Source organism: Macrobrachium rosenbergii, chromosome 1 (genome assembly GCF_040412425.1).
Source record: "Macrobrachium rosenbergii isolate ZJJX-2024 chromosome 1, ASM4041242v1, whole genome shotgun sequence".
Classification (NCBI taxonomy): Eukaryota; Metazoa; Arthropoda; class Malacostraca; order Decapoda; family Palaemonidae; genus Macrobrachium; species Macrobrachium rosenbergii.
Genome location: NC_089741.1, coordinates 37,953,538 through 37,966,440, shown reverse-complemented (window position 1 = coordinate 37,966,440; position 12,903 = coordinate 37,953,538). Strand labels below are relative to the sequence as shown.

The following is a 12,903-nucleotide window of genomic DNA, read 5'->3' as shown; positions in this document are numbered from 1 at the left end:
ATAAAGAAGAGAAAGTAGTGAAAGTACATGATTTGGTGAAGCAGTGAAAGTCCATGATTTGGTTCCTTGTGCCTCTTATTTACCAGATAAAAAAAAAAGTAAACAAATTCACCGATAAATAAACATGAACATAAGACAAACGCGAATGAAAAGGCGGAGGCGCGCACTAAACCCCGGAATATTATAGCGGAGACCCACAATGCATCTGGCGTTCCCCCTCCTAAAACTCGGCCGGGTGTTATTCATGCATATTGCAATGCTGCAGATATTTCAAACTGGAATTCAGGGGGAAGAGCATTACGCCTGAATGATGGCGGCGGCGAAGGACCTGATGCTTCCTGCATCTCAAAGAGAGCAAAGGAAGGAAGGAAGGAAGGAAGGAACCCCCCTTCGTTTATTGGTGTTGTTTGGTGTCCTTTGTTGTTGTTGGGGAATGGTGCTGGGACGGGGAAGGAGTTGGGTCTTGAGTCTGGAGAGAGAGGATGTCTTTGGTGGTGTTGGGGGAGATTGACTGTGGTGGGGGTATTGTTTGAGGTTCATTGTGGTTGCTGATTTTGTTGGTGACGGTGGTGGAGAATGACTGCAGTGGGAATGTTGTTGGAGGATGACTGTGGTTGGCGTGTTGTTGGAGAATGACTGTAGTTGGGGAGTGACTGTTGTTGGGGTGTTGTTGGAGAATGACTGTGGTTGAGGATGTTGTTGGAATGATGACTGTTGTTGGAGAATGGATATGGTTGGGTGTTGTTGGAGAATGGATTTGACTGGAGAATGGATATGGTTGTTTGTTGGAGAATGGATTTGGTTGGCTTGGAGAATGGATATGGTTGGGGTGTTGTTGGAGAATGGATTTGGTTGTGTTGTTGGAGAATGGATGGTTGTGTTGTTGAGAATGACTGTTGGTTTGTTGGAGAATGGATGTTTGTTGGAGAATGGATTTGGTTGGGGTGTTGTTGGAGAATGGATATGGTTGGGGTGTTGTTGGAGAATGGATTTGGTCGGGGTGTTGTTGGAGAATAGATATGGTTGGGGGTGTTGTTGGAGAATGGATTTGGTTGGGGGTGTTGTTGGAGGATGGATTTGGTTGGGGGTGTTGTTGGAGGATGGATTTGGTTGGGGTGTTGTTGGAGAATGGATTTGGTTGGGGTGTTGTTGGAGAATGAATGTGATGGGGTGTTCCTGGAGGATTACTGTGGTGGTTGTTGGAGAATGACTGTAGTGGGGAATTGTTGGAGAATGACTGCGTTAGGATGTTGCTGGAGACTAATCGTGGTGGTGGCGTTGTTGCGAAAAGGCTGTGGTTGGGGATGTTGTTGGAGAGTGACAATGGTTGAGGTGTTGTTGGAGAATGACTGCAGTTGGAGTTGTTGTTGGAGAATGGATATGGTTGTGGGTGTTGTTGGAGAATGACCCTGGTGGGATGTTACTGGAGAATGACTGTGGTGAGGGTGTTGTTGGAGAATAAAATTAGGAGAAATCTTTTGTTTTTCTGACAAATAAATACAATTAAAAAATGAGCCGAAGTTTCTTCGGCACAATCAAATTTTCTGTACAGCCGCTACAACTTATAATCAAGGCCACCGAAAACAGATCTATCTTTCGGTGGTCACGGTATAATGCTGTATGAGCCGCGGCCCATGAATAGTTAACCACGGCCCGGTGGTGTCCTTTCCTATATCATTGCCAGACGTATGATTATGGCTAAATTTAACCTTGAATAAAATGAAAACTACTGAGGCTAGAGGGCTGCAAATTAGTATATTGATCATCTACCCTCCAATCATCAAACATACCAAATTGCAGACCTTTAGCCTCAATAGTTTTTATTTTATTTAAGGTTAAATTTAGCTATAATCGTGCCTCTGGCAACGATATAGGACCGGCCACCACAGGGCCGTGATTAAAGTTTCATGGGCCGCAGCTCATAAAGCATTATATCGAGACCACAGCAAGATAGATCTATTTGCGATGGCCTTGATTATACAGTGTAGCGGCTGTACAGAAAACTCGATTGCGCCGAAGAAACTTCGGCGCATTTTTTACTTTTTTTGTTACGGGAAATTAAAAGAACTTTTTTGCGCTAGTTGCCATTACCAAGAGTTTGAACGCCCCCTTTCCTTTCTTTCCTCGCCTTCTTCTTCTTCTTCTTCTTTCTTTCTTTCTATCTTTCTTTCTTCTTCTTCTTCTTTTTTCTTTCTTTCTTCTTCTTCTTTCCTTTCTTTTTTTTCTTTCTTCTTCTTCTTCTTCTTCTTCTTCTTTCTTCTTCTTTCCTTTCTTCTTCTTCTTCTTCTTCTTCTTCTTCTTCTTCTTTCTTCTTCTTTCCTTTCTTCTTCTTCTTCTTCTTCTTTTTCTTCTTATTCTTCTTCTTCTTCTTCTTCTTCTTTCCTTTCTTTTTTTCCTTCTTCTTCTTCTTCTTCTTCTTCTTCTTCTTCTTCTTCTCTCATCTTTTCCTACCAGTTCTCCTGACGCCCGGGAAGAAAATTAGGCACGAGAAAAAAAAAAAAGAACGAAAGAAAGAAAAGAAAGAAAACTCCAGTTACACCGAAAGGTGTCGGGGAGGGGGGCGGAGGGAGGAAATCCTTTTGGCGCGGGCGAAACATAGCGGCCCAGCGGGACCCTTCTGCATGTCTTTTCGGGAATGAAACTCGGGTCGTATATAAGCTTAAATGTTGAAACTTCGGTTCTTAGGCGCGTTTGATGACCCCTCTCGCACAGAGAGAGAGAGAGAGAGAGAGAGAGAGAGAGAGAGAGAGAGAGAGGTGTCCATTCGATCAACTCCCTTTTTGCTGTTGGATCCCACATAGACAGACAGACTGACAGACAGACAGACAGACACTCAGCTGTTCCTGGGAATGCCTTCGGATATTCTCGATAAATGGACCCCACACAGACAGACACAGACAGATACAGATACAGACGTTCCAGGGAACACCTTATCTTCGGATCGTCTCGGTGAACTTACCTCACACAGACACACAGACAGTGAGACGTTCCAGGGAACACCTTCAGATCGTCTCGATGAACGTCCGGACACCACACAGACTTCACAGACAGACAGAGAGATAGTCGGACGTTTTTCCTGCTCTAGCCTGGTGGTGGTGGACCCCGCACAGACAGACAGACATTCAGACGTCTCAGTGAACAGACGAACGTAGGAGATTCAGATTAGACCAAAGACTTTAGTTTTAAAATGAAGTTTGTTCAGATAGACACTCAGACGCTCTGATATGTTTGTAGAGTCAAATATAAATAATTAAAAGTGCCTTTATACGAGATGTTTTTTTTTATAATTATACATATAGGAGGATAGATAAACCTATAGTTTAATAATTAAGAATACTTTATTGAATGACATTTCGTTTATGTATACGTATGGGTAGATAGATGGATAGAAAGATAGCGTGATAGATTTATAGATAGATAGATGGAAAGATAGATAAATAGATAGATGGACAGACGTATAGATAGATAGATAGATAGATAGATAGATAGATAGATAGATAGATAGATAAAGATAGATAGGTAGATAGATAGACAGATAGATGAATAGATAGATAGATAGATAGATAAATGGATAGATCGACAGATGGATAGACAGATTAGATAGATAGATAGATAGATAGATAGATAGATAGATAGATAGATAGATAGATAGATAGATAGATAGATAGATTAGATAGATAGATAAATACAAAAAATAGATAGATAGATAGATAGAAAGTTAGATAGATAGATAAATAGGCAGAAAGATAGATAGATAGATAGATATAGATAGATAGATAGGCAGAAAGATAGATAGATAGATAGATAGATAGATAGATAGATAGATAGATAGATAGATTCTCCAGCCCTCATCAGCAGAGGCGCGCAAAATCCCAAAGCGGCGTCTCACTTGTAAATCCAACGTGGGCCACTGAACATCAGTCCGTTTTGAAACTGTGTCCGGATCCCTTTCATTATCGAATAAATCCGGATCAGCGCTGGCAGAAAGCGACACAAGGCTGTCAGTGCGTCGAAGACCATTGGTACTGGAACTCCAGTTTCCAGTTTCCGGTTTGCAGGATCAATCATTCAGGCTTTGTAGCCTAATGGAATCTGAAGAGCTAAATTGCAGGTTCAGATCTGAATTTATGAGACGGGCGTGAAGTTCCATCTCTCTCTCTCTCTCTCTCTCTCTCTCTCTCTCTCTCTCTCTCTCTCTCTCTCTCTCCTTGAGGCTGTGTGCTTCTGTCTGTTATGTCAGTCTGGAATGCGCACTGGAATTCTGGAAAATTGTTGCTTGTCTTCATTCATCAACCTTCAGGCAAATGAACAAGTACAGATTCGCCGAAGTTTCTTCGGCGCAATCGAGTTTTCTGTACAGCCGCTACAGCTTGTAATCAAGGCCACCGAAAATAGATCTATCTTTCGGTGGTCTCGGTATAATGCTGTATGAGCCGCCGTCCATGAAACTTTAACTATATCGTTGCCAGAAGCACGATTATGGCTAACTTTAACCCTAAGTGAAATATAAACTACTAAGGCTAGAGGGCTGCAATTTGGTATGTTTGATGACTGGAGGGTGGATGATCAACATACCAATTTGCAGCCCTATAGCCTCAGTAGTTTTTTAAGATCTGGGGGCGGACAGAATAAAGTGCGGACGGGCAGACAAGTCCGGCACAATAGTTTTCTTTTACAGAAAACTAAAAGAAGAATTACAATGTATTCCCAGTTGGTCTTAATATATTTATAATTGTTGGTTAAACTCTATTTATCAAATACGAATCTATTACACCCCATTAAAGAAAATAGGAGGATTATAACTAAAAATTCAATTTCCATAGAGTGATGATTATTAAGGTCCGTAACTTTAGCACAAAATTTACAATCCATCATCTCCAGCAACGCAAACTCTCCGGCATAACTCAGACCCAAGCAGCAGGTTCTAGAGTTTCATATTTGGTTTGTTTTCCGTCGCGTTTAGCAGCGAGTGACTGAACACACCTCCTGCCTGCCTGCCTGCCTGCCTGTCTGTCTGTCTGCTTGCCTGCTTCCTATCGAAGACATGTTTGTAGTCGAGAAGCGGCCCTTGTCGAGTTTATTGTCATTTCATATTAGAGCGCTCGCTGACCGTGCAGGCAGTAAATTGGGGGCGTGAATACTGCTGCCGCCCGGTCTTAATTGAACTGCTCTCAAATGTGAATGTGTCAAACAGGTTTCTCTCTCTCTCTATGTGTCTGTCTCTGTTTCTCTGTCTCTCTGTCTGTCTCTCTGGAGGTGGGGGGGGGTGGGAGTAAGGGTTCATACCTAAATGCTGTAGTCTCTCTTTTTCTTTCCTTCTTTCAATTTATTGCCCGTCTTCTCATCAACGTAGGTGAGGTCTATTACTATAAACCTGTACTTCTCTCTCTCTGTCTCTGTCTCTCTCTGTCTCTGTCTCTCTCTCTCTCTCTCTCTCTCTCTCTCTCTCTCTCTCTCTCTCTCGTATATTTCCAGGATTTAATTTAGTCTTCTTGTCAATCTTCGCCATCCTCCTCCCGTTCTCTCTCTCTCTCTCTCTCTCTCTCTCTCTCTCTCTCTCTCTCTCTCTCTCTCTCTCTCTCTCTCTGGCCGACGAAATACAGTTAGTTTTATTTTTACTAATCATTGTAGGTATAGACTCTGACACTAAACTTGTATTCTCTCTCTCTCTCTCTCTCTCTCTCTCTCTCTCTCTCTCTCTCTCTCTCTCTCTCTCTCTCTCTCTCTCACCCTTTAGACACCTTAAATCTTTAATACCATAGAAGAGTGCTCATCCAGCCCTCCAGCTCCACAAAATGGCCAAAGAGACTGCTGAATAAACCCCTTCTAATATTCCGTTTGTTTTCTCTCTCTCTCTCTCTCTCTCTCTCTCTCTCTCTCTCTCGTTTCCAGTTTAGATCCGTATATTTTCAGCTTCAGGGCGGGAAATCTTTGTAGTTCAATGTTTGTCAGTCATTTTTATTGCAGTGAAGAGTAAGTATTGGATGCTGAGGGCTAAATGCCAGCTGTCTTCACATATACACATACACATACACATACATCAGTATGTGTTTATATATATATATATATATATATATATATATATATATATATATATATATATATATATATATATATATATATATATATATATATATATATATTGTGATTACGGGACCAGGTTCGTTTCCTTCTACCGGACATCATAGTATCTTCATATTTGTTGCGCATGGATCTTAAGGCTTTGTAGTGACAAGCTTACCCCAAAAAAAAAAGCGAAGAATTCGAGGAGTTAAGAGGGCATTGTTGCTATTAGAATTACATATATATATATATATATATATATATATATATATATATATATATATATATATATATATATATATATATATATATATATTAATTATTATTCTGTAATGAAACATTGTGACGACAAAAAATAGTAAGGATGGTGGGCCTATCCCCTTGATAGGCCTAACATGCAATTGCTCTCTAGAGGGAAGATGCATAAAGTTAAAAATATGATAAATGGGGTTAATAAAGAGAGCAACTAATTCAGAGTGTTATTTTTGCCACTGATAACATTGTTAATATTAGCAGTAATAGTGATACTAGTATTAAAAGTGTTTTATTTGAGATTAAAACCTAATTACTCTTTACCAACGTCCTGAACAAGTATACAACATTAGTTTTGAATTTTTCGACCTTAAGACAAAGTTTTTTCATTTTTATATATTTTTTTTATTTATGAATAAAAAAAAAAAAAACAGATGTATTGATCATTGTGGGATCATGGAGTTTTCAACATGTTCCCAACAAGAATACAACATTAATTTAGAATTTTTCGACCTTAACACAAAGTTATTCATTGTCATATTATTTTTTATTTATGATTAATCTTCATGGGACCATGGAAACAACCACGGTCCGGTAGTGGCCTATCCTATATCGTTGCCAGATGCACGATTATGGCTAACTTTAACCTTAAATAAAATAAAAACTACTGAGGCTAGAAGGCTGCAATTTAGTATGTTTGATGATTGGAGGGTGGAAGATCTACATACCAATTTGCAGCCCTCTAGCCTCAGTAGGTTTTAAGATCTGAGGGGGCGCAAAAAGTGCGGACAGGAAAAAGGGGGACAGAACAAAGTGCGGAAGAAAAAGTGCGGACAGAAAAAGTGCGGACATAAAAAAGTGCGGACAGAAAGTCAAAGTCAAAGCCGGCACAATAGTTTTTTTACAGAAAACTAAAAATTGGCGAAACTTGTTACCTGTGATGTATTATGACAATGATTTCAGTCAATTTAAATAGAAAATATATATATTTATTTCTTTTTATCGTTTCCTCTTGATTTCATAAATTCATGGAAAATTTGCAGGCACAAAAAAATAAACCTGTACTGATCAAAAGGAAATATTTTCTGACTATTTTCATATTTGTTCGGAAGATTTATATTTGAATTTTGATAGAATCAGAAAGTTACCTGAATTACCGTTATGTGATTTTCGTAATTGAATAATGGCGAATTTCGCCTTTATAGGAAACGAGGCTAGAATATTTGGATATAGTATTACTTGAATAGAAAGAATGATCAAAGTTATCTAGTGTATATGTACACACATACACATGCATATATATATATATATATATATATATATATATATATATATATATATATATATATATATATATCTATATATATATATATATATATTATATATATATATGTGTATGTATATTTATATAAAAGAGATTTTATATAAATCTCTCTCTCTCTCTCTCTCTCTCTCTCATTCTCTTTGGAACTTCAATTCTCTTCACTACTCTCTCTAAAATCTCTCTCTCTCTCTCTCTCTCTCAGCCAGCCTCTCTCTCTACAGCCTGGGACACATTCTCTTTAACGGAACCAACCTGTCTGTATAACCTATTTGACTTTCGGATCAACTGAGATATCTTGGAAACGCGAAGCCTATCGTAGTTTCCCGTTGGGTAAATCCTTCTCTAGTTCATTCAGAATGAATTGTAAAGTAAACAAGTAAAAAATGCGCTAGTTTTCTGTACAGCGTATAATCAAGGCCACCGAAAATAGATCTATCTTTCGGAGGTCTCTGTATATTGCTAAATGAGCCTCGTCCCGTGAAACTCTCAGCCGGCCTTGGTTGGCCTGTGTTGTTGCGTTGCCAGAAGCACGATTGTGGCTGACTTTAACCTTAAATCAAATAAAAACTACCGAGGCTAGAGGACTGCAATTTGGTATGTTTGAAGATTGGAGGGTGGATGACCAACTTACCAATTTGCAGCCCTCTAGCCTCAGTAGTTTTTAAGATCTGAGGGCGGACATAAAAAAGTGTGGACGGACAGACAAAGCCAGCACAATAGTTTTCCTTTACAGAGAACTATAAAGCATGACCGAAAAAATTTATCTCACACAAAACGTGGAGAATCCAGTTTGTATTTCCACGTAATGGATACAAAGTTGGTGAACTTGATATTGTATCCCATTGGCAGGATGCAAATTGTTGCAGACTGACTTGACTCTGTAAATAAAGAATGCAAACATTAGAAAAATACTCATAGTAGCATGAGTCTTGAAATGGAGAAAAATAAAATCCACAATTACGTATGGGTACAAATATATATATTAAAGATAATATATATTCTCAGTTGAAAGAGGGAATCGAACAGAATCCCAAAAGCTCTCTGTAGAGATTCATTTTTAATATATCTGTACCAATGCAAGCGTGTCAACATGATAACGACTTTCTACATAAAAGACTGAACACTTTTACTATCAATTGCAAGTCCTTGTCGTTCTGAAACTGAAAACCAATCCTTAGTACCCTTTGCAAACAAAATAGGATACTTGCATCACCTTCCTACGCAGGACCCCCTCCAAGGAAAGGCCAGTTCCTACGTTTAATGACTTCATTTGAACTGAAGCCTCCAACCTGAAATCCTCTCGGTCAATGGAAGCGATTCTAAGGAGCCTCGAAATTAGTACCTCTAGTCTGCTATAGACGCGGTGTTAATTGCTACTTTGGAGAGAGGACCTCACCTGCCGAAATCCTCGTTGAGTCTGAAGGACAGTGAATGCCCAGCCTCCTTCCCCTGAATTTTGTTTGTTTGTTTAATAAGTGACGGATTTCGTTTTAGTCTGCACTTTTTTCTGTCCTTCCTTAGATCTTAAAAACTACTGAGGCTAACGAGCTGCAAAATGGTATGTTGATCATCCACCCTCCAGTCATCGAACATACCAAATTGCAGCCCTCTAGCACCAGTAGTTTTTATTTTATTTAATGTTAAAGGTAGCCATAATCGTGCTTCTGGCAATGGTATAGGATAGGCCACCACCTGGCAGTCGTTAAAGTTTCATGGGCAGCGGCTCATACAGCATTGTACTGAGACTACCGAAAGATAGATATATTTTCGGTGGCCTTGATTATACGCCGTACAGAAAACTCGACTGCGCCGAAGAAACTTCGGCACATTTATTATATAAAACTGCCGTTATTATACACAAAAAAGATGCATGATAGATGTAATAGATATGGTTTTCCACATATAGAACGCGAAGGATATATAATATGTAATGTATAAAATTTTCAACATAGAGGACTCAAAGGCTGACCGAATTCATTCGACTGGACCTGTAACTGTTACAGAAACAAGATATTTCAGCACTTAGGAAAAATCAGATCCTACTTTATCAGGACTTCCCGAAAACTAACCAATACTCCAGGGCTGAATTTTCCTCCTCAGAACCTACCTGAGTACTTGTCAGATCACCCCCCCCACCTTTTCACCATCCCAATTCCCCCACCAGTCCCCTCCCCCCTTCCCCAGAATGAACTTCTAAATGATACAGAAATAAGATTTACTGTATGAATATTTAAGAAAATCAGATCTTCCTTTTACAGAACTCGCCAGAAAACTAACCAGTAGTCCTGTGCTGAATTCCCTCCTTCAAAACAGCCATAATTACTTGTCAAATCACCTCCCACCATCCAAATCCCCTCCCCATCCCCTCCTCCCCTCTGTCCAGAGTGAACTTGTAACTGATACAAAAATAAGATATTTCAACACTTAAGAAAATCCTGCACTGAATTCCCATCTTCAAAACAGACCTAGAAGTACTCGTCAAATCACCTTCCACCATCTTAACCTCCCCCCCCCTTCTCCCCCACCCAAAACCCACACCCCTCTCAAAATTAAGCTCATTTACCCTGGATCCCTGAAGCAGAATCCCTCACTGACAGCGGAAGTGAAACTATAGTGGCTCTCAATTAGCGAGGTCCCGAGTCTGCCAGAGACGCGGCGCAAATTGCCGAGTCCCTTCGGGCCACATCTAGATTTGGATACTTTGGTCGACAGGGTCTGGGAGCCGACGAAGATGCTAGTATGTACCTTCCATATCTGATTTTTGTTTATTTTTGTTTTTTATATGTATTTTTGTTAAGGGCTTTTAATGCTGCTTCGGTTTTATTTATCTATTCGCTTATTTATTTATTTGTCGTCAAATCCTGCAAAAATAAACCCTAGCACATGTGAAAAATTATTATTATTATTATTATTATTATTATTATTATTATTATTATTATTATTATTATTATTTATAGTTCCTTCTTCCAATGAACACAGTATTTATCGTCAATTAAAAACAAAACAAATCTTTGCCCATGTGAAAACTAATTATTATGAAACCTTATGTAACACACGTGCTTGTCAACTGCTGAAGACTGATTTTTTTGTGTGTGGATATTTCTTGCGTTTTTTTTTTTTTTTTGTGAGTCTGTGAGATTTTCTTGCTTACAGTTCATATTCATAGGTCTAAATCATTTCTTAATATCTTCTTAATTGCGTTAATTTATTAGCTATGTAATTGTTGTATTTCAAACCACGTGTCGAATTTAAAGTAATGTTATGGAAATCTAAGTTTCATCTAGCAAAGGTGATTTGTAAACTTGGTTTTAAAATGAAAAGATATATTCATCTCCTGACCGCCCCCCCCCCCGCCACCCCCGCCCCTGCTCCTCCGGGTATAGTGATGACCATACTGATTTGTTAAGTAAGTTTGCTTACTCGTAAAGTCAGTAGGAGATTAATGAAATTCCAGTTTAATGATTTTTAGTTTTCTGTAAAAGATAACTATTGTGTCCGCACTTTTTCTGTCCGCCTCAGATCTTAAAACCTACCGAGACTAGAGGGCTGCAAATTAGTTTGTTGATCATCCACCGTCCAGTCATCAAACATACCAAATTGCAGCCCTGTAGCCTCAGTAGTTTTTATTTGATTTAAGGTTGAATTTAGCCATAATCGTGCTTCTGGCAACGATATAACATAGGCCACCACCGGGCCTTGGTTAAAGTTTCATGGGCCGCGGCTCATACAGCAGTATACAGAGACCAACGAAAGATAGATCTGTTTTCGGTGGCCTTGATTGTTCGCTGTACAGAAAACTCGATTGCGCCGAAGAAACTTCGGCGCATTTTTGACTTATTTTCTCTTGGAAAAAAGTAGTTTGCGGGTGAAAGCTGTAATTGAGGTTATGAATGAAAACTAGAATTGTGCTAAAGTTCAGGTTGTAATTGTAATTTGAACATTCATAGAGAAAAGAATCTATATAACATTGAGCGCAGAAACAGCACTTGGAGGGATTAACAATAATTCTTAAAGAACAGTAGTAAAGCATCAGAATGTTTTATTTGCCTGCCGCCCTAAACATTTTAAACAAAACTGTTTTTCCTCATTTCGAGGAGATGGAAGCAACCAGCAGAAAACATTCGCAACTGCTGCTTTTCACAAGCTCGGGAGAGAGAGAGAGAGAGAGAGAGAGAGAGAGAGAGAGAGAGAGAGAGAGAGAGAGAGAGATGGAGATGTTTTGCCAAACAGTGTTGAGTGTTAAGGGCGATTATTCTACTTTACAGATGTTTAGCAGTTAAAGAAAACCCAGGATCATCTTACCCTGAAAATATTGAATAGTATAATTTAAGTAAACATATTTGGTAGAAATGGGTTTTTTCTTTAAGTTTCTACCAAAATTGAATGTGTAAATGAATAAAGGACTTTTGTAATAGGTACTTTTGTAAGTGAAGAAAGTTAGGTTCTCTCTCTCTCTCTCTCTCTCTCTCTCTCTCTCTCTCTCTCTCTCTCTCTCTCTCTCTCTCTCTCTCTCAGTTTAGTGTCTTCATTGTTCTGAGGAATCGTAGTATACTGAGCAATCGTTAATCCACTGACGAATTTTGCTACTAAGAACAAATATATTATCATTTTGTATTTTAAATTACTTACATTTAATTCTAAATGTCATTTTAAAACGCTAAAAGAAATTATCAGATATTTAAAGAAGGAAATTTATATAAAACGGAAGGAAAGAAATAAAGACCCCAAATGAAAGCAAGAAATAAAAAAAATTGGAAAAAATATAAATGAGAAAAAATAATCACGAGGTCGAGTTGAAATACTGAAAGAAATTAACAGATAATTGAATAAAGGAAATTTATATAAAACGGAAGGAAAGAAATAAAGACCCCCCAAATGAAAGCAAGAAATAAAAATCTGGGAAAAAAACAGAAATGAGAAAAAAAAAAAAAACACGAGAGAAGGGAGAAATGACTTTCCGGAAATGACGACATTTCTCCCAAGTTGCTTCACAAGTTTTAAGTGAATCAATCAGGTTAACGTGTGTGAGTCGTGTCGATATCCATCTGAAACATCGCACGGGAAACGAGAGAGAGAGAGAGAGAGAGAGAGAGAGAGAGAGAGAGAGAGAGAGAGAGAGGTGTCATTCGAAGTTCTGCCTTGACCCGTTTTCATTTACGTGATTTTGCTATTTTCTGTCGACAGGAGAAATTCGAGGCTAATCTTGGAACATTCTCTCTCTCTCTCTCTCTCTCTCTCTCTCTCTCTCTCTCTCTCTCTCTCTC

The 12,903-nt window shown here is 38.8% G+C and overlaps 1 protein-coding gene across 1 annotated transcript in view; it reads right to left on the bottom strand.

Annotated features, from left to right (window-relative positions):
• Window positions 1-394: 394 nt before the first annotated feature.
• The window catches only part of LOC136840232 (putative uncharacterized protein DDB_G0290521), an 83,295-nt gene continuing 70,786 nt past the window's right edge, over window positions 395-12,903 (bottom strand). Inside the window, exon 2 of the mRNA XM_067106836.1 lies at window positions 395-1,409. Coding sequence (XP_066962937.1) covers window positions 395-1,409 — 1,015 coding nt within the window. The remainder of the gene's footprint in view (window positions 1,410-12,903) is intronic.